Source organism: Phaseolus vulgaris, chromosome 8 (genome assembly GCF_000499845.2).
Source record: "Phaseolus vulgaris cultivar G19833 chromosome 8, P. vulgaris v2.0, whole genome shotgun sequence".
Taxonomy (NCBI): Eukaryota; Viridiplantae; Streptophyta; class Magnoliopsida; order Fabales; family Fabaceae; genus Phaseolus; species Phaseolus vulgaris.
In genome coordinates this window covers 6,127,353-6,150,119 of record NC_023752.2, presented here as the reverse complement: position 1 = coordinate 6,150,119, position 22,767 = coordinate 6,127,353, and the positions used below count along the sequence as shown (strand labels likewise).

At 32.1% G+C, this 22,767-nt stretch overlaps 3 protein-coding genes across 3 annotated transcripts; all 3 read right to left on the bottom strand.

Annotated features, from left to right (window-relative positions):
* Window positions 1–467: 467 nt before the first annotated feature.
* Window positions 468–2,579, bottom strand: LOC137827117 (disease resistance RPP13-like protein 4). Its single transcript, XM_068633331.1, has 2 exons — window positions 2,383–2,579; window positions 468–2,300 (listed from the first exon to the last, which is right to left on the bottom strand). The coding sequence occupies exon 2, from the start codon at window positions 2,294–2,296 to the stop codon at window positions 572–574; it is 1,725 nt and encodes a 574-aa protein (XP_068489432.1). The 5' UTR covers window positions 2,297–2,300; window positions 2,383–2,579; the 3' UTR covers window positions 468–571.
* Window positions 2,580–11,728: 9,149 nt separating this feature from the next.
* LOC137823630 (disease resistance RPP13-like protein 4) lies at window positions 11,729–12,742 on the bottom strand. Its single transcript, XM_068628840.1, has one exon. It carries the CDS (start codon window positions 12,740–12,742, stop codon window positions 11,729–11,731), a length of 1,014 nt encoding a protein of 337 aa, XP_068484941.1.
* A 6,872-nt stretch (window positions 12,743–19,614) lies between these two features.
* On the bottom strand, window positions 19,615–21,762 carry LOC137825658 (disease resistance RPP13-like protein 4). Its single transcript, XM_068631385.1, has 2 exons — window positions 21,458–21,762; window positions 19,615–21,375 (listed from the first exon to the last, which is right to left on the bottom strand). The coding sequence occupies exon 2, from the start codon at window positions 21,369–21,371 to the stop codon at window positions 19,659–19,661; it is 1,713 nt and encodes a 570-aa protein (XP_068487486.1). The 5' UTR covers window positions 21,372–21,375; window positions 21,458–21,762; the 3' UTR covers window positions 19,615–19,658.
* Window positions 21,763–22,767: the final 1,005 nt, after the last annotated feature.

Here is a 22,767-nt window from a genome sequence, read left to right as displayed (position 1 = left end):
ATTATAACATTTTATAGTATATAAATGGATGCAAACCTCATCTCATCAGTCAGTTTTATGCGATTGAAATGCACTTCCTAATAACATTTTCATCAGAGATTCTATTATGCATAATTGGTAAATGCATCAAAATTATAAATTCTTAACTTCTTCTTGAATTGTCTCACTGCATAAGGACAAAGGCTCTTGCACAAAAGATTGCAACTGGAAAAACCGAAGACGAAACCTTTCTTTATTCTTCTTTCCTGAATTGCACATATCTATACCTTTCTTTATTATTTATGTTTCAAGGACAAGGACGTGTTCAAAATTCAGCTCTAAAGTTTACATGTTTAGAATTGAATTTGAGTTCTTAGTATTTTCATACTCTTGTAATTATATGGGAGATGACAAGTTTCGTAAGAGAAACATCATATTTATTTTTTCTTATTTTTCAACTTTTGTTCACTCTTACATACACTCTCTCTATATAGAAACATTTGAGAATAACATATTCAGAAAACAAAATAAATATACATAACATTTTAAGACATGAACCTAACAACTCTTCTCAATCAGTATGTGATTTATATTAGGAGTCCCATTCATGCTCAATGTATGAATGATTAAAAATTTGTTTAATTTCTACATATTTCAGCTCAGAAAAGAATAATTTCAAATCGTCTATGTCAACATTCAATCGCTTAAGATACTTCAAACGCAGTATGTCCACCTTCCACCATTTAAAATCTACTTCCATATTTTCCAGTTTTCCTCCACTTATATTTAGCTCCAAGGATGACAACAAACCTTTCCTTTCAGCAGGCAAAAACCGTCCTCGAAAACTCTTTCCAGGAAAACATTCAAGATGCAACTTTCTCAAACATGGTGGCAAAATGGCCTGAAAATTGTCATACCTTGAGTCAGACACACTCCAAGATATCTTCAGACACTCAAGTTCAAAAACATCTTCCAAACGTAGAAACTCCCTATCCTTGATCACGGCCTCCCTTCCTATATGTATGCTGAGTCGCTTTAGTTTTTTCAAATTTACAAGATCTGATATTCTGCAAGGAGTCTTTCCAGGAGTACTTATTACAAGCCCCTTTAGTACTTGGAGATTTTTTAGCTTCTCAATCCCATTCGGCATGCCCTCCAGAAGGTAACACTGGGACAAAATCAAATGTGTTAGACTTTTCATTGATGAAATATCATTAGGTAGTGTTTCCAAATTATGGCAAGCTTTCAGATCAAGAACTAGTAGTCTCTCAAGTTCAACAATGGAGGATGGAAGCTTGAATATTCTTGATATCCCTCGGAGACTAAGATATTTCAACTGCGTTAGATATCTCAACTCTTCCAAAAATTCTTCACTCCCAACTTCAATGTGATGCAAAGGTGAATCTTGCCAACGCCCAAGTTGAAGCACCTCTAAATTCATAAATTGCTTGATCCATTGTGGTCTAAAATTCAGATAACTTGCACCAACATTGAAAACAGTAAATATAGAGTGATCAGAATACCAATCACCTAGTGTCAATTTTTTTTGCTCAAGCACTAATCGCTTGTTTCCATTTATTCGATCATGAGATACTACAAAATACTGTCCAGGATGGTTGTCATTTCTTATTGACGCATACAACTCATAATGGAGGATAGGAAGAATTCGAAATTTATTGATAAGGGGACTCTTTCCAGTACCATAGCCTACAATTACATTACATTTCAAAAGATTATCAATCACTTCCTCACCCAATTCCTTTGCTGTTTTGTTCTCTGTATCTCCAATCAAACCCTCTCCAATCCACAAATTAATTGCATTACTTCTCCTTATGACAGCGTTCTCAGGGAAAATTAGGAGAGACTTCAAGCAACATTTTAATGGATGGTCTAGTTGGTGATAATCTTTCGGAGTCCAACTCTTCTGATGGGGTTGCTGCAATTGTTGTGATGAGGGGAATATTTGACCACCCTTGTGATCCTCCTCCTTAGATGAGTCATCAAAAGCATCCATTGGAACCAACTTGTGAGCAGAATCTTTGATTCTCTTGCAAAGGTCGTCCATGTCTTCATCCAGCTTCTTGCGGTCTAACTTGCGAAGATGGTCATACACCTCTGCTAATATGTCAAGCAATTCTTCTTCATTCTTCTTCACTCTCACAAATACATCCTTTATCTTGTTTACATCCAACCTCAACTTCTCCAACTTCTCATCAAATGATTCATCTTTTCCCCTTTCGTGGAATTTGCTCCTTGTTGTCATCAACTGCTTCAACAACACAGGTACTGCTTTCATCTTGTTTGTTCGAATCGACATCTTACTGCAAACAAACAAATAATACAACGTCACCCAATTTTTATACTACATAATTTTTGTGTGTGTATGTATACACTAATACCTACCTTTAGATGCAAAGACAAAAAGAAAAGAAGAAATAGAAAACAATAATTGCAATAGCAAATATGTTATGGAAATGATGAAAAAGAAAAAGTGTGCATAAGTAGAAAAAAGTTGATGGAAGATGATAGATGATGCATGAAGGAAGTATAGTTATAGTTGATATGAAGGAAGGAATTGCAGCACAAAACTTTCACGTCATTCTTTGAACAATTGCAAACAAAGTAACAAGTTGGATTTCATTAGTGACTCATGAAGATACTTGGGCAATGACTTGTGATTTGGAGATTCTTTTCAGAGTTGTTGCGTATGCTGTTTTCATAGATACTTGCATTAATTTTTTTAAAAATATTATATAATCGTGCTAAATCTTTATTACATATTTTAATTTGATATTGAAATTTATACAAATTTTATAGATTTTTTCTTTTAATTTATGCAGCCTAACAACAATTGTTGAAACCATATTTATGAGAGCCGTAACGGTAATGTTACAAGATTTTGAAGAGAAGATATAGTTAGAATGGTATATACACTCTTGAGTTAATCATGAACTCTGGTTTGTGTTAATCAAGAAAAATGATGAGAATAACATTTAAATTTATTAATAAAAATAATTAGTTATTATATTAACTAAATTAGATACTATTTTAGATTAAAAAATTATTAATATCTAAAGTGATTTTTATTATTAATAAAAATTTTATAAAATAATTTTTAAATTGATATCTATATTGATTGTCAAAGTTTTAGTTATTAATATTTTAGATTATAAATTAGTTTTTAAAAAGTTAATAGAGGTTAATTTAAAATATAAAATAGTTAGTAGTTAAAATTTTGAATGGTTAGATATTAATTTAGAAACTATTTTATAAATTTTTATTAATAATAAAAACTAGTTTAAAGAGTTTTTCAAAATATATCCAAAATAACAGTTAAATTTTATAATAATTTAAAAAGTATTTGAAAATAGATTTACAGTGAAATACTTGAGAAAGGTCTTCATAATTCCTAAAATATAAAAAGATATGATTTTAGTGATACCCATGTTGATTATAACGTTCAATCATATTTATATTGCTTTTATAAATTATGAAAGGTTCATAAAGGCTGATAGCTAAAACTGGGTGACATTATTGGTCAAGACGCACAAAATATTTTCAAAGTTGAAGTTAAGTATGTAATGATAAAATGAAAATGCTAGAGTAAGAGATTCACAGAGTCAACATTTAAGGAATATTCAAGCTTTAATGATTGAAGGTATATTTACAATTAAAGAAAGACTTTAAGACTCAACAATTAAGAACATGATTTGACATTAATTTTTTTTATGAAATTTTGATTATTTTTTTAATAGATTTGATTTACCAGAGTCGATTATATGTTTCTGTTGAACTAGTAAGAAGATGATTAGTTATTGATGAGGTTGTATATTCTTTGGAAAACTTTGATTACGGCTGAAATTTGTTTGAGAAGAGATCTTCATCGTAATTATATGAATCCTGTGACAAATGTTATTTAAGTAATTGTTGTCACCAACAATCTGACCAGAGGTAAAGATTGCAACTGGGAAAACTCATCACAAAACCTTTCTTTATTCTTCTTTCCTCAACTTAAAAATTACTTTTTAAGGATGATAGTGTTTTTTTTATCAGCAAAAAGAATTAATAAATAAAATAAACCACTTAAGGGTGATTCAACTCTTATACAAAGCAACTCTTAAAAAAAAAAAAATCTTCCTTCCTTCCTAAAAAAAAACCCGTTAGAACATACAAAACCACAATACAAGCAAAAAACACACACATAAGAGGTCAAATAGTCATCCTCATACAAGTCACCGGGTTCAAGAACCAATCAGAAAAAGAGAACATCCTAAAACGAGACTTAAAATAGATTCAAGATTAAACCTTGACTTGAACCATTGCAAATACTTCAGACGCATCAATCTTTCCCCTATTAAAAATGACATTGTTCCTGTGTTTCCAAATTTCACTCACGACACCAACCCGAAAAGTTTCTCAAAAATCATTAACCAGACCAGAAACATTACACGGCCCGAACTGAATAAAATTTAGCATAGGGTTAGAGTGAGTGACAGACACCACGCCAAGCCACTCAAAACAAAGACACCAAACAAGCCAAGCAAATTTACAAGCAAAAAACAAATGGTAGTTGGACTCCTGATGACAGATGGTAGTGTTGTTTGTTTTTAGAAATAGTTTTTTTAAATAACTTTAATATCTATTTAGTCGTTACTAACTTATTATTATTTATGTTGGGAAAAAATGTGTTCAAAATTTAGCTATAAAGTTTAGATACTTAGAATTGAATTTGAGTTCTTGACATTTTTAGATGGTTGTAGTTGTTATTTTGGCTAACGAGACAATGTAGAACACATTATGCATAACACTTAATTGGAATATAAAAAGTTTAGAAAAAGAGATAGATCATATTTATTTTTATCCTTTTTTTTTCAACTTTTGTTCACTCTTATAGGAACACTATATAGATATATAGACATTTAGGATTAGCATTTTCAAATAACAAATAAGTATACATAATACATATCAGCAAACATGAATTCTCGAAAATCCTTATTAGTACTCTCACTAACAAAATTTTCTAAGTTAATGTGAGTGTATTTATTGACTTTCTTCATGAACAGCATAAGGAACTTCCAGAAAGAAGGAGATGAATCAGAGGCATAACATTGTGTGAGTGAGAGACACGTGTTAAGGAAGAAATAATTTTGTATATTATTGAAAAAGAACGTTGCAGCTTTACATCATATATTGGCATGGTGTGTGAAAAGAAAAGGATTATTGGGCTGAACTAAAGCTAACTAAACCTTAGGCCCAACAAACCCAAAACATCAAAACCCCCCTCAAGTTGGTGGGTGTATATTCAGAACACCAAGCTTGGTAACAAGTTTATGAAAAACTGCATAGTTGAGAGACTATGTAAGAATGTCTTCTAGTTGTTCTTGAGAGCTTATGGGAAGAAGGTGAAAAAGCCCATGTTGTAATTTCTCTCTTACTACATGGAAGTCAATATCCAGATGTTTGGTTCTCTTATGAAATCCGTTGTTGTGAGCTATATGCCTTGCCGACTGGTTGTCACAAAAGAGGCTTGCAACATTGTTGACTTTGATGCAGAGATCTTCGAGAAGGTATACAAGCCATTGTATTTCACAACATGTGGTGGCTAAAGCACGATATTCAGCTTCGGAGGATGATCTAGAAACGGTACTTTGCTTCTTGGTTTTCCAGGATATCAAGGAGTCTCCAAGGAAGATGCAAAAACCAGTGGTTGAGTGGCGTGTGGTGATACAAGAAGCCCAGTCTGAGTCACTAAAAGCTTTAAGTTGAATGTCAGTACTTTTAGGAAAGAATATACCTTGTGCTGGAGAGGACTTGATGTATCTCAAAATTCTCTGAACAACTTGGTGATGAAGCTTTGATGGAGCTTGGACAAACTGACTGAGGAATTGAACAGAGAAGCTAATATCTGGTCTGGTGTTCACAAGATATAATAACCTTCCAATGATTCTTCGGTATAGAGTTATGTTGTGCACTGGCAAACTTTGATAAAAAAGCTTGTCGTTCTTCTGTGTCATAGGAGTGTTTGCAGGTTTAGCACCAAGCATACCTGCATCAGTCAAAATATCGAGAGCATACTTTCTTTGGCATATATGTATACCTTTATGTGTTCTAGCAATTTCCAGACCCAAGAAAAACTTGAGATGCCCCAAATCTTTTATTTTGAAAGCAGAATTTAAAGAATTTTTTACAATATCTATATCTTTTATATCATTTCCAGCAATCAATATATCATCCACATATATAAGTAAAGCATTAAATGAAGTCTCAGATTTTCTGATGAAAAGGGAATTATCAGCTCTGGATTGAACAAAATTGATGCTGTAAAGAAAGGAACTTAACTTATCATACCATTGTTTGCTGGCCTGTTTCAGACCATACAAAGCTTTGGTTAACTTGCAAACCTGATTACTTTTCACTGTGGTGATACCAGGAGGCAAGCTCATGTAAACTTCTTCTTGTAGATCTCCATGCAAGAAAGCATTGTTCACATCCAGTTGTTCCAAGTGCCAATCCATAACAGCAGCTACAGCCAAGATGGTGCGTATAGTTGTGAGTCTTGCTATCGGTGAGTAGGTGTCCATGTAGTCAATGCCTTCACATTGTGTGTAGCCTTTTGCTACAAGTCTTGCTTTGTACTGTTCAATTTTACCATCTGCCTTGTGTTTATCTTTATACACCCATTTGCAGCCAATGGGAATCTTGTTGCGAGGAAGATATACTATATCCCATGTTTTATTTACTTCCAGTGCCTCTATTTCAACTCTCATAGCCTCGATCCATTCAGGGTAGCATTTTGCCTCCTCATAACATTTTGGCTCAGTTTTAGAGGAGATAGACAATGTATACTTTAGTTGTTTTTCAGATAAACTTTTATAGGACATAACCGAATAAAGAGGATAACGTACCTTTTTCTTTCAATTTTTCTTCACATGGTGATATCATGAGCTGATGATGATAGTCTTCAAGAAATGTTGGTGTTCTCCTGGTTCTGGTGGACCGCCTCAATTGTTCTTGTTCTATGGAATTTCCAGCTTCATTTTGTATAGAGAGATCACCATGCATCATGTTTTCCCTTTATGCAGTTCGGTTTTCTGTCTCCCTTTGTACATGAGCATCATCATATGTTATTCTTGTGAAGTCATCTTCTTCTTGTATGACAGCTTTTTCAATTCTATTTTGAAACTTGCCAAAAAAAGATTCATAGAAAATAACATTCCTAGATATAAAAACTTCTCTAGTTTGAATATCCATAACAACATAACCCTTTGTACCTTGTTTAAAACCAAGAAAAATACACTTACGTGCCCTAGGGTCAAGCTTATGTCTATTCTGTTCAAGAGTAGATGCAAAACAAAGACAACCAAAGACTTTAATATTAGAAAGACAAGGTGCAATATTATATAAGAGTTCATAAGGAGATTTGTTATGAATAACAGGGGAAGGAAGACGATTAATCAGAAAAACAGAATGCAAAACAGCATAACACCAAAAGACTTTGGGTAATCTGGACTGAAAAATAAGGCATTGAGTGATATTAAGAATATGTTGGTGTTTCCTCTCAACAATGGAGTTTTGTTGAGGGGTTTCATTACAAGAGGTTTGATGAATTATGCCATGCCTTTCATAAAAATCTTTCCAATAGAACTCTTTACCGTTGTCAGTTCTAATAATTTTTACATTCCTGTTGAACTGATTTTTAACATAAACAACAAAACTTTGTAAAAGCTCTCTAGTTTCGCTTTTATTTTTCATCAACCCAGGTATGTCTGCTAAAATCATCCACAATGGTTAAAAAATATTTATGACCATGCAAAGAAGGAGTACCTAGAGGTCCCCATATGTCTATGTGAATGAGATAAAAAACATTTTGACTATTTGTTTTGCTAAGAGGAAAAGGCAATTTATGTTGTTTTGCAAGATGACAGGGAGCACAAACATTCTTATCATTGTAATGTATATCAAAATATTGCTTAGCTAAACAATCTAATATTCTATTTGAGGGATGACCCATCCTACAATGCCAAACATCCAGATTATTTACAGTATCAAAAGAATCAACATGTAAAGTGTACACAGAGTTGTTTTCTTCATCAGCATACAAATGATAGAGCCCATTTTGAATCTCAGCTCGACCAATCATCTTCAAGGAATTTTTCTCCTGAATTTGACAAATATTGTGAGTAAAAACAAGTTGACAATTTAAAGAAGATATAAGGCGTTGAACAGATATGATATTTAGGGTAAAATCTGGAATATACAGAACATTATGCAGAGTAATGTTTTTGGAAAGAAAAACAGTTCTAGCATGAGTAGCATACACATATTGATTGTTAGGTAGCTTGACCCTTACTGATTTTATTTTGTGATAGCTTATAAATAGGGAAATAGAGCAAGCTACGTGATCAGTAGCACCCGTGTCAAGAATCCAGGAAGACTTACCCTCTTTACTTGGATTTTGTTTTGAAGTTTCACCCATGGCATTGATTAGGGTATGTTCTTTGCCTTTTGAATTTTGTATCATGTTAATGAGCTGTTGCAGTTGCTCAGGATTGAGGACTTCAAAGATTTTCCCATTGTGAATCTTAGCCTGTGAAAACTCTTCATTCTCACCATTACAATCCTCGTTTCTTTCAACAACATTTGCAGTGTAGTTCGTTCTCTGCTTCATCCATGGTGGAAGACCGTGTTTCAAATAACATTCATCAGCGGTGTGGTTCATCTTGTTACAGAAAGAGCATTGCTTCCCATAGTTCTTTCCTCTTCCTCTTCCTTGGTTGCGCCATCCATGATTAACCTTGTTGTTCGTTCTTTGACTCTGATGATTGACGCTATTGAGCAAGATCTTTGTATCTATGCCTATATTTTCATTCATATGCCTTTCCTGCTGCAGAACAAGGGAGAAGACGCGATTGATATTTGGTAGAGGTTCCATGAGTAAGACTTGCGTTTTGACAGTGTTATAATTTTCTCCCAATCCTTTTAAGAAACACATAACCCGTTCGGAGTCTCTGTAACTCGCCATCGTCTTCATCACATTACAACTGCATTTTACTTTGCAAATACAGGCTGGTAATGGTCGCAAAGAATCCAATTCCTCCCACAAAATCTTTGAGTCTGTGAAGTAATCTGTGATGTTCCGCTCTCCTTGTTTGATAGAATTGATTTCTTGTAAGAGATCAGAAGCGCAAAAATGATTGCTTTTTGAGAATCATTCTTTAAGGTCTTCCCACAACTCCTTTGCATTGTCAATATACACGGTGCTTTGTGCAATCTGAGTAATCAGCGTGCGTGTGATCCATGAAACCACCATGACGTTGCATCTTTCCCAGGCTTCGTATTTTCCGTCATCACGGGTTGGTTCCAAGATATCACCATTAACGAATTTGAACTTGTTCTTTGAAAGTACTCGTTTCATAGACCGGCTCCAGGAGTGATAATTGGATCCGTCAAGTTGTGGCGTAACAAGAACCACACCTGGGTTTTCTCCTGGATGAAGATAATATGCACTGATAGGGTTTTGTTAATCATCTTGTTTGGTCGCAGCCATGGAAAGGAACAAGGAGAATCAAGAAGCACAGAAAGAGAAATTAAAGGGATGAAAGGGAAGAAGAAAATCGGTGGCAGCGGAGCATAGCGGGTTAGACCCGCTCTGATACCATATTGACTTTCTTCCTGAACAGCATAAGGAACTTCCAGAAAGAAGGAGATGAATCAGATGCATAACATTGTGTGAGTGAGAGACACGTGTTAAGGAAGAAATATTTTTGTATATTATTGAAAAAGAACGTTGTAGCTTTATATCATATATTGGCATGGTGTGTGAAAAGAAAAGGATTATTGGGCTGAACTAAAGCTAACTAAACCTTAGGCCCAACAAACCCAAAACATCAAAAGTATTAGTTAGTGAATTAATAGACCAAATGTCTCTTTAACTGCCACTGGAATCATCTGATTTTCTTATTAAACACTCATATAAACTAAACATAAAAAATTAGATATGATTCACCCTTCTAATTTAAATTTAATATAAATGTTTTACGGTTTAATTTCAATAAATTTGTATAGTTTTTGTTACAATAAACTTATTGAGCATTTTTTACAAAGCAATTATTAAACATTACTAAAAAGTTGTTAAAAATTTTATAATGAAAAATTATCGAATAAAAATATATGTGGTGATTTTTTTTATATATCCTTTCAATTTTTTATTTTGTAAATAAATTTTATAAAAAACTAAAAATTATAATACAAGTTTTCTATCTTATTTAAAAAAATATACAAATATATTGAAAGTGAAATAAATTAAACCATAAAATAATTTCAAAAAATAAATTCATCGAATTAATTTTGTTGTAGTTTAGAAACTTTGATCTTATTACTTATTAATCTTTAAAAAAAAACTTAGTATCAATATATGGATGAGAATTGAACAACATAAAACTTTAACCTAAATCTTATAAGAAAATTATTAAATAAAAACTAATTAATTGTAGAGAAAAAATAATTAATTATTATATTAACAAAATTTGATATTATTTAAAAAAAATAAAAAATTATTGATATTCAAAATAGTTTTTATTATTATTAAAATTGATAAACTAATTTTTAAATTGGTATCTATTTAACTACCAAAATTTTAGCTACTAATTAATTTAAATTCCAAAATTGATAGCTAATTAGATACCAATTTAAAAACTAATTTATAAATTCTATTAATAATATAAACTATTCTAGATACCTATTAATATATAAAATAATATCTAATTTAATTAATATAGTAACTAATGATATTTTGTATTTAAAATTAGTTTCTATTAAATAATTTTTTAGTGACACTAATAAAACTTTGTGATTGATGAAATTAATTTTAATCATATAATATTCAATTTAAATATATAAGAGTTTTTTCATTCAACTCTTGATATTTAATTTGAAATTCAAACAAAATTGTTTGGTTTAGGAAAAAAATAAAACCTAAAAATAAAAATAAAATTTTGTTTTAATTGGTTTTAAATTTGATCGAATTTTGATTATTTAAAAGCTCAGTTTTGATTTATTTTTAATTTTTTTTACAAATATTTTTTTTCAATCGATTTGATTTACAACACTCGATTACATCTTTGTATTCAAATAATAAGAATATTATTAGCTATTGATGAGGTGTGTATTCTCTGGGAAACTTTGATTAGTGCTGAAATTTGTCTATGAGTATTCATCGTGGTTATAGCAATTTGTGACAATTGTTATTCAAGTAATTGTTGTGGACAATCTCATCAGAGGTTCTATTCTACATCATTGGTAAATGCATCAAAACCATAAATTCTTGATTTCTTCTTGAATGGTCTCACTGCAAAAACTGCACAGATGGTTAAGGTTTTTCTTCAACTAAAAATATAATTAAACTGTATTACATAAGTAAAGCAGACAAGCAAATTCTATGAGGATAAATTAAACTTAAAAATTACTTTCTAAGATGATGATGGTGCTGTTTGTTTTTTCTAAATAGATCTTAAATAACTTCAATATCTATTTAGTCAATATGTGTTCAAAGTCCAGCTCTAATGTTTACATGTGTTTAGAATTGATTTTGAGTTATTAGCATTCCAGGCAATTGTAGTTGTTATTTTTGGCAAATATGACAATGTAAAACATATTATTCATAAAACTTAATAACAAGTTTAGTAACAAAGACAAATTTTATTTACTTTTCCTTATTTTTTAACTTTTGCTCACTCTTACATGCACACTCTTACAATATCCAACTCATATCAGCCCATTCATACTTTGAATGGTTTGAGACTTGTTTAATTTCTGCATATTTCAGCATAGGAAAGAACGATTTGAAATTGTCTATATCGACATTCAATTGCTTAAGATACTTGAGACGCAATACTCTCACGTGCTTCCATTCAAAATCTACTTTCATACTTTCCAATTTTCCTCCAGTTATATTTAGCTCCATGTTTTTCCCTAAATACCTCATGTTAAACAAGAATTCTCCAAGACTTTGTCCAGGAAAACATTCTAGATGCAACTTTCTCAAATTTGGTGGAAAATGCAAACGAAAACTACCAGACCTTGGGTCAGACCCACTCCAAGATATTTTGAGATGCTCAAGTGTAAGAATATGTTCCAAACTTTCAAACTCCCAATCCCTGATCACGACCTCACTTCCTATATGTATGCTCAGTCGCTTTAGTTTTTCCAAATTTACAAGATCTGATATTTTGCAAGGAGTCTTTCCAGGAGTACTTATTACAAATCCCTTTAGTACTTCCAGATTTTTTAGCTTCTCAATCCCCTTTGGCATGCCCTCCAGTAAGTAACATTCGGACAAAATCAGATGTGTGAGACTTTTCATTGATGAAATATCATTTGGTAGTGTTTCCAAATTATGGCAAGCCTTCAGATCAAGAATTAATAGTCTCTCAAGTTGAGCAATGAAGGATGGAATATTGAATATTCTTGATATCCCACGGAGACTAAGATATTTCAAGTGTGTTAGATTTCTCAACTCTTTCAAGAATTCTTCACTCCCAACTTCAATGTGATGCAAAGGTGAGTCTTGCCAACGCCCAAGTTGAAGCACCTCTAAATTCATAAATTCCTTGACCCATTGTGGTCTAAAATTCAGATAACTAGCACCAACATTGAAAACACTATCTATAGAGTAACCAAAATCCAAATCACCTAGTGTCAGTTTTTTTTGCTTAGGCACAAACCGATTTATTCCAGTTCCAAATTGTTCTACATACAATTCCATCTGACGACGGACGTCAGGAAGAATTCGAAATTTATTGACAAGGGGATCCTTTTCACTACCACAAAGTACAATCACATCACATATCAAAAGATCAAGAATCACAAACTCACCCGTTTCTATTGCTGTTCTTTCATTTATATCTTCAACCAAACCCTCTCCAATCCACAAATTAATTGCATTACTTTTTCTTATGACAGCGTTCTCAGGGAAAATTAGAAGAGACAACAAGCAACCTTTTAGTATAGGGGCTAGCCGGTGATAATCTTTCGGGTCAAACTCTTCTGATGGGGTTGTTGCAACTCTTGTGATGAGTGAATTATTTGGCCACCCTTGTGATCCTCCTCCTTATATGAGTCATCAAAAGCATCCATTGGAACCAACTTGTGAGCAGAATCTCTGATTCTCTTGCAAATGCCATTCATGTCTTCACCAAGCTTTCTGCAGTCTAACTTGCGAAGATGATCATACACCTCGACTAATGTGTCAAGCAATTCTTCTTCATTCTTCTTCACTCTCACAAATACATCCTTTATCTTGTTCAGATCCAACCTCAACTTCTCCAACTTCCCATCAAATGATTCACTTATCCCTCTTTCTTGGAATTTGCTCCTTGTTGTCATCAACTGTTTCAGCAACACAGGTATTGCTTTCATCTTCTTTGTTCGAATCGACATTTTACTGCAAGCAAACAAATTCATACAACGTTACCAAAAATTTGATACTACAGAAATTGTTTTTTGTGTGTATCAGTCACACCTACCTTTAGAGTCAAAGAGAGGAAAGAAAAGAGGAAATAGAAAATAATAATTTCAATAGCAAATATGTTATAATGATGTGAAGAAAAGAAAAAGTGTGCATAAGAAGAAAAGTTGATGGAAGATGATAGATGATGCATGAAGGAAGTATAGTTATAGTTGATATGAAGGAAGGAATTGCAGCACAAAAGTTTCACGTCATTCTTTGAACCATTCCAAACAAACTTGGATTCTTCACGCTTAGTTTATTCCTTGAAAGAGACAATTTATAATATTTGCTATGCTTTCAAACCAAGGATTTCATTAGTGACTCATGAGGATAATTGGGCAATGATTTAGGATTTGGAGATTCTTTTCAGAGAGTTCTTGAGTATGCTGTTGTTTGTTGTTATTATTATTTTAAAATTTATAAATAAAACAAGTTTATTTTGTAAAGATCAAAACTGCGAGCTATCTCATCCCGTTCTCAAAGTGGCATTCCATCTCTTATTATAATATAACATTGTTATATGTTTAACATAATTAAATTTGATTCCTTTTATTTTAAATTGGTTTGAAGGACGTTTAGTGAAAAGGTCTATAATTATTAGAGACAATAGATCAAGCTAATATTACTAAATACCACCAGCGCATCCATGAATTACACTAACCTAACAAATATACACCTTGTGAAGTCAATCCCGTGAAAAGATGGAGCTGTTTTAAATGCTTTAAAATTATAATTAAGCCATTCGTTTAATTTTGTTCAACTGTGTGGCTTTTGCTTTTAGCAGAGGGTCTAGTCGGTGATAATCTTCCACAGTCCAACTCTTCTTATGGCGTTGCTGCAATTGTTGTGGTGAGTGAAATATTTGGCCACCCTTGTGATCCTCCTCCTTAGATGAGTCACCAAAAGCATCCATTGAAACCAACTTGTGAGCAGAATCTTTGATTCTCTTGCAAATGTCGTCCATTTCTTCATCCAGCTTCCTGCGGTCTAACTTACGAAGATGGTCATACACCTCTGCTAATATGTCAAACAGTTCTTCTTCATTCTTCTTCACTCTCACAAATACATCCTTTATCTTGTTCACATCCAACCTCAACTTCTCTAACTTGCATCAAATGATTCATCTCTTCCCCATTCGTGGAATTTGCTCCTTGTTGTCACCAACTGCTTCAACAACACAGATAGTGCTTTCATCGTATTTGTTCGAATCGACATTTTACTGCAAACAAACAAATAATACAACGTCACCCAATTTTTTGTACTACAAAAATTGTTTCTTGTGTGTATGTATACACTCACACCTATCTAGTGTCAAAGACAAGAAAGAAAAGAAGAAATAGAAAATATTAATTTAAAAATAGCACATGTGTTAGAATGATGTGAACAAAAGAAAAAGTGTGCATAAGTAGAAAACTTGATGAAGATGATACATCATGCATGAACGAACTACAGTTTTCATTGAGCGATTAGGAAAAGTTTAGTTATTTAGTAAGCCATATAATAAGATCAAGCTAATAAGGACTATCATCAAGAATGAATAATCAGTCATTACTAAATATATATAATACATTGCTTGGTCAATATTATAAAACATAATATAAGTAAATTGTTCGCACAAGATTATTTAATTCAAAGGATATACAATAGAGTAGAAAGTTTGAACTCAATATATGGAGTTCCATTAACAAATGATATAACAATCTTATGAAGCATCAAATCTTAAGAAGCATCGCATAAAACTTTATTATTTCTTATTAATTTCAATAACAAAATGAAGTCGAACCTTTGAAATAACTGGGGCAATGTTGGAATCTGTTCAGTCCTTTTGAAATATAAGCTCAAATAATAAGAGATAGTTTTGAAGGGAAATATAAGCTCATATGATGAGATGAATTTGCAGTTTTAGAATCATAAATAAGGAATTGCAGCACAAAAGTTTCACGTCATTCTTTGAGTAGCTGCGACTTCAATCATCCCAAACAAACTTGGATTCTTCATGCTTAGTTTATTTCCTTTTGAAAGAGACAATTTATAATATTTTTACCTTTATTTCCTTTACCGTCAAATATTAGAGTTTAATGGATATTAAGTTGTCAAAATGCAAAAAATTCTACACTATTAATCAATAAAAAAAAATCATAGAACCTTTCTCACCGAGTAAAACTGTATTGTTAATGTATAATATATTTTCTCACATTATATTCGCTATGTTATCAATTTTAATTATAACCAATACCAATTTAAGTATACTAGATGTGTCACATTTTTATTATAATAATAAAAGATAAAAATATAAATTTTATAATAATGATTAAAATATTTTTTTATTAAACTTTATAAAAATTATGTTCATAAAAATAATTATAAAATATAAAGAGTAAAATAATAAAATAAATTATATTAATAAAGGTATAATTAGTAACGTAAAATCGTTACATAATAGTTATAAAAAAAATTCTCTTTTAATAATACTTATAGATATCAATTTAAAAGAAAAAAATTAAGATATTTTCAAAACAATGACAGCTTTAAAATGACATTACGGCAGCTATATTGAAAGACAGAAGCTAACAATGAATCAAAAATAAGCGTTTGACATTCTTTCCCATATTTCCATCTTTCCCAAATTTTATTTTTTTCCTTCTCTCTTAATTTTCTTTCTCAATCTTCATCTATTTTATGATCTTATCGCACCATGTTGTAGCTAAAGATAGTTCTACCCGATCAGATTTTTAAATGGATTAAGTTCATTTTTGCTCTAAAGATAATTTATTCTCTGTTTTTCCTTATGATTTAGTCATCAATCTTGGTGTATTAGTTGAGAAGAGTAATCCTCTCAATTTATTCTACTATATGCTAAATTTCTGTTTTGTTTGGATAACTTGCATTAGGCCCTAAAATCTTGAAGTTTATCCAGAGTAGGAGGATAAAATTATAGAGGTTGCTTGGAAAACAAACAATTAAGGTAAGGGAAGCTAACTTTAATTTTTAATAATACCCTAGGCTAGAAGATCTGGACGTGGAGGGGACGTTGTCCCAATATTCAATTTCTCTTGCAGGGATTGTTAGTTGATAAAATTGTTTGATTTTATGTTGCGTGAACATGTATAAATATTATATTTTGATAGTTTGAAACTTAATTATTGTTTTTGATGTTGGAAAAGTTCTTGAATGTTATACATTTTTAAAATGTTGTGATTGAATGATATGTATTATATATGAATGATGAAAATTGTATGAAATTGATGTCATACATTTGGGATAATGTATGAGTTGTTATTTGATAGTACATTAAGTATGAAAAGCCTATGTTTAAGGAAGATCATCTAGCTTTAGTAATGATCTAAGTCATGTATACTAAACTATCAGGTGTTTGATGTTACTAATTATGTAACACTCCAGAAAATACATCTAACTATTACAATACAAGTTCTATCGATTTCTATTACAAGATTAAAACTTATAGAAATACAAATATTAATAATATAAGATTCAAAACTACATCCCAAAGCCCTTCAGACCCTCCGACACCTGTATGATCATCTGCTCGTGTACGTAATACAATCATCACAGTTTAAACACAACAAGAAAAACAAGGGTAAGCTAATGAAAATAAATTTCATAACATATTTAATTCAGGCAAAAAGAACCAATCACACTAATCATTTATAAACATTTCTTTAAATGTTGTCATACAAAATTTCAATACCAATTCCATCATTCATATAGACCACCATGGATCTATTTTCAATCACAATTATTGGATTTCATTTCAATCTCATTGTCTTCCGGAAGACTCATTAAGTATGTCTCTACCAGAGACTAACACCTGATCCAAAGATTATCAGCGAATCCAATATAAAGGATCATGGTAAGTTCAAACATCTAATACCGAGTGTCTACAGTGGGACCCGATGTGTATGAACTCCCTCTCAAATACTATTTTAGAAGTTTAAAAAATTATTGATATATAAAATAATAATAATTATTATTAAAATTGATAAACTAATTTTTAAATTGGTATCTATTTAACTATCAAGGTTTTAGCTACTAATTAATTTTAATTCTAAAGTTCAAACATCCAATACCGAATGTCTACAGTGGGATCCGGTTTTGGGAGGACAAATGGCTCGTTGGTGGTGCGCTGAAGAGAGCTTTTCCGAGATTATTTTCTATTTGTTCGGCCAAAAATGCTAGGGTGGCTGAGCTGGGGGCCTGGTCCGATGGTGAGTGGGTGTGGCATGTAGATTGGCGAAGACCTTTCTTCGATTGGGAGGTGCCTTTGGTTGAACAGTTGAGTCTGGCTTTACTTGAGGCGAGGTTGGGTTTGGGCGAGGCGGATAGGTGGGAGTGGAAGGGTGAGGGATCAGATGTTCTCTGTCAACTCTGCTTACTCTGCTTACTCTTTGGTGGGGAGGGTTAGTGTGGCGAACCCATCTCCGATTTTTAGTAAGCTCTGGAATTGTAAAGCGGTTCCTTCAGCTTTAGTTACGGCCTGGAGGGTGTTGCAGAACAAGATTGCTACTAGGGTCAATTTGGAAAGACGAGGGGTGTTGGTGGAAAGTGCCTTGTGTTGTCTGTGCAAAAAGGAGGAAGAGTCATACCGTCACTTATTTCTCGAATGCAACTTTGCTTAGCGGGTATGGTGTTACTGCTTTAAGTGGCTGGGAGTGTCATTTGTATCTCACAATGATCCTATGTCAAACTTTGCGCAGTTTAGGATGAACATGTCCTCTGCTTCGATTAATGAGGTTTGGAATACTATTTGGGCAGGGGTCGTAGGGGAAATTTGGATTCATAGAAACTCAATTATTTTCAATAGGGGAGTGGCTGACGCGTCGGAAGTTTGTTCTTTGATGCAAGGAAAAGTCTGGTCTTGGATTTCTACAAAGTCTCGTGATGCTTCGGTCTCTTTTTCCAGTTGGTGTTTGGAACCCCTAGTATGTATGCATTTGATTCTGTGATGCCTTTTTAGGGATCTAGAGAGGTTTGTGTTTTTGCTTTTGTAAATGGGTTGTTCCACCCCTAAAGTGGTTCGCATTTATATATTTGTCATTGCTGATAAAAAAAATAGTGGGATCTGGTGTGTATGAACTCCTTCACAAATACTATTTTAGAAATTTACAAAATTATTGATATATAAAATAATTTTTATTATTATTAAAATTGATAAACTAATTTTTAAATTGGTATCTATTTAACTACCAAGGTTTTAGCTACTAATTAATTTCAATTCTAAAGTTGATAGATAATTAGATATCAATTTAGAAATTAATTTATAGATTTTATTAATAATATAAACTATTATAGATAACAATAATTTTTTTTGTCTATAAAATAATATCTAATTTAATTAATATAATAACTAATGATATTTTGTTTGTATAATGATTTTTTTAGTGACATTAATAAAACTTTGTTACTGATAGAATTAATTTTAATCATCAAAATATATAAGAGTTTTTTTATTCAACTCTTGATTTTTAATTTAAAATTCAAACAAAATTGTTTGGTTTAGGAAAAAAAATAAAACCTAAAAATAAATAAAAATAAATGTTTTAATTGGTTTTAAATTTTTTGACCGAATTTTGATTATTTAGAAACTCATTTTTGATTTTTTTTTTATCAAATTTGATTATTTTTTTCAATCGATTTGATTTACAACCCTCGATTACATCTTTTACGTCTGACTAATTTTGGTGGATAAATCAATTGCGGCCTTTACAACTACAAACCATAATGGTTAAGGTTTTTTTTCTTCAACTAGAAATATAATTAAACTATATTATATAAGTAAAGCAGACAAGCAAATTCTATGAGGATAAATTAAACATAAAAAATACTTTATGGTGCTGTTTGTTTTTTTCTAAATAGATTCTTAAATAACTTCAATATCTATTTAGTCGTTACTAATTATTTATGTTGCGAGGATAAATACGTATTCAAAATTCAGCTCTAATATTTACATGTGTTTAGTTAGAATTGATGTTGAGTTATTAGCATTTCCAGGCAATTGTTGTTGTTATTTTTGGCAATATGACAATGTAAAACATATTATTCATAAAACTTAATTGGAAGATAACAAGTTTAGTAACAAAGACAAATTTTATTTATTTTTCCTTATTTTTTAACTTTTGCTCACTCTTACATGCACACTCTTACAATATCCAACTCATATTAGTCCATTCATACTCTCAATCCATTCATACTCTTTATGGTTTGAGACTTGTTTAATTTCTGCATATTTCAGCCTAGGAAAGAACGATTTGAAATTGTCTATATCGACATTCAATTGCTTAAGATACTTGAGACGCAGTACTCTCACGTATTTCCATTCAAAATCTACTTTCATACTCTCCAATTTTCCTCCAGTTATATTTAGCTCCATGTCTTTCTCCCAATACCTCATGTTAAACAAGAATTCTCCAAGACTTTGTCCAGGAAAACATTCTAGATGCAACTTTCTCAAATTTGGTGGAAAATGCAAACGAAAACTACCAGACCATGGGTCAGACCCACTCCAAGATATTTTGAGATGCTCAAGTGTAGGAATATGTTCCAAACTTTCAAACTCCCAATCCCTGATCACGACCTCACTTCCTATATGTATGCTCAGTCGCTTTAGTTTTTCCAAATTTACAAGATCTGATATTTTGCAAGGAGTCTTTCCAGGAGTACTTATTACAAATCCCTTTAGTACTTCCAGATTTTTTAGCTTCTCAATCCCCTTTGGCATGCCCTCCAGTAAGTAACATTCGGACAAAATCAGTTGTGTGAGACTTTTCATTGATGAAATATCATTTGGTAGTGTTTCCAAATTATGGCAAGCCTTCAGATCAAGAATTAATAGTCTCTCAAGTTGAGCAATGAAGGATGGAATATTGAATATTCTTGATATCCCACGGAGACTAAGATATTTCAAGTGTGTTAGATTTCTCAACTCTTTCAAGAATTCTTCACTCCCAACTTCAATGTGATGCAAAGGTGAATCTTGCCAACGCCCAAGTTGAAGCACCTCTAAATTCATAAATTCCTTGGCCCATTGTGGTCTAAAATTCAGATAACTAGCACCAACATTGAAAACACTATGTATAGAGTAACCAAAATCCGAATCACCTAGTGTCAGCTTTTTTTGCTTAAGCACAAACCGATTTATTCCAGATTCTCGAAAAAGGGATATAGTTCCAAATTCTTCTTCACACAATTCCAACTGACGACGGACGTTAGGAAGAATTCGAAATTTATTGACAAGGGGATCCTTTTCACTACCATAGCGTACAATCACATCACTTAGCAAAAGATCATGAATCAGAACCTCACCCGTTTCTATTGCTGTTCTTTCATTTTTATCTTCAACCAAACCCTCTCCAATCCACAAATTAATTACATTACTTTTTCTTATGACAGCGTTCTCAGGGAAAATTAGAAGAGACCACAAGCAACCTTTTGATAGATGGTCTAGCCGGTGATAATCTTCTGTAGTCCAACTCTTTTGATGGGGTTGTTGCAACTCATGTGATGAGTGAAATATTTGGTCACCCTTGTGATCCTCCTCCTTATATGAGTCATCAAAAGCATCCATTGGGAGCAACTTGTGAGCAGAATCTCTGATTCTCTTGCAAATGCCATTCATGTCTTCACCAAGCTTTCTGTAGTCTAACTTGCGAAGATGATCATACACCTCGGCTAATGTGTCAAGCAATTCTTCTTCATTCTTCTTCACTCTCACAAATACATCCTTTATCTTGTTCAAATCCAACCTCAACATCTCCAACTTCCCATCAAATGATTCATCTCTTCCCCTTTCATGCAATTTGCTCCTTGCTATCATCAACTGCTTCAGCAACACAGGTACTGCTTTCATCTTGTTTGTTCGAATCGACATTTTACTGCAAGCAAACAAATTCATACAACGTTACCAAAAATTTGATACTACAAAAATTGTTTTTTGTGTGTATCAGTCACACATACCTTTAGAGTCAAAGAGAGGAAAGAAAAGAAGAAATAGAAAATAATAATTTCAATAGCAAATATGTTAGAATGATTTGAAGAAAAGAAAAAGTGTGCATAAGAAGAAAAATTGATGGAAGATGATAGATGATGCATGAAGGAAGTATAGTTATAGTTGATATGGAGGGAAGGTAAATGATGTAGTTTTAGTATGATATGAAGGAAGGAATTGCACCACAAAACTTTCACGTCATTCTTTGAACCATTCCAAACAAACTTGGATTCTTCACGCTTAGTTTATTCCTTGAAACAGACAATTTATAATATTTGCCATGCTTTCAAACCAAGGATTTCATTAGTGACTCATGAGGATACTTGGCCAATCATTTTTGATTTGGAGATTCTTTTTAGAGAGTTCTTGAGTATGCTGTTGTTTGTTGTTATTATTATTTTAAAATTTATAAATAATCCAAGTTTATTTTGTAAATAATACCACCAGCTAACTCCAATATTAATGTTTATAACATGTTCAGTGTTGTCCATAAAACACATCAATACCAAAACCTATTAATTGCACACCATTGGTGACTGCAAATATATGAGCTGAAGAAACCGCATATTATTGTACAATAGAAAGGGACGTCTTCATAGTAAGGTACATTCCTAAGGAAATGCAAACTCTCGAGTAACAACACTTTGTAACAAACACATCTGCAAATGAAAACCTGTCATTTATGTAACATTTGAAAGCTCATATTAAGCTTTCTGTGACAGTCCTGATAATAGTGTTTAAGAGCTCTCCAAAGTCAGAAATTAACCAAAAAACATTCAACAAAGGGTCTCTCAATTCCCCTATTTTCATAGTGCATCCTAATACAAAGTATTCACACCTGCTTCACCAACACTCTCATCAACCTGTAAAAAATATATGCATGCACAGAAATCAGTAAGAGCAACTGCATAATTTGAATTCTACTGCAATGAAGAAATAGGTAAGGTTAAAGAATTAGAGGTATGATATAACACCCGGCAACCTCTTGCTCCAATAAAGGGCAGTAGTGATAAACATTAGGCGCAAAATACAATTAATACTTAAATCAAAATTAGAAAACAAAAGCTCTTTTTCTTTGAAGTTTAAAATTTGATTTTAGTTCTTACAGAAATTAAAATTGATGTGGATCGCTTAGTAACTAAACTTTTTGGCATCAACTTTCATTAGTGGGATGGGAAAGATTAATTGTTCACAAAATCTATTTACATTTATTTGCATATAAAAATATACACTACAAGAAAATCATGAAATAGAAACTAATTTTATAAAAACAAATAAT

Bases quoted from the DNA above. Each gene is read 5' to 3' on its own strand.
- LOC137825658 (XM_068631385.1), bottom strand. From the start codon at position 21,371: ATGTCGATTCGAACAAACAAGATGAAAGCAGTACCTGTGTTGCTGAAG.
- LOC137823630 (XM_068628840.1), bottom strand. From the start codon at position 12,742: ATGGAATTGTATGTAGAACAATTTGGAACTGGAATAAATCGGTTTGTG.
- LOC137827117 (XM_068633331.1), bottom strand. From the start codon at position 2,296: ATGTCGATTCGAACAAACAAGATGAAAGCAGTACCTGTGTTGTTGAAG.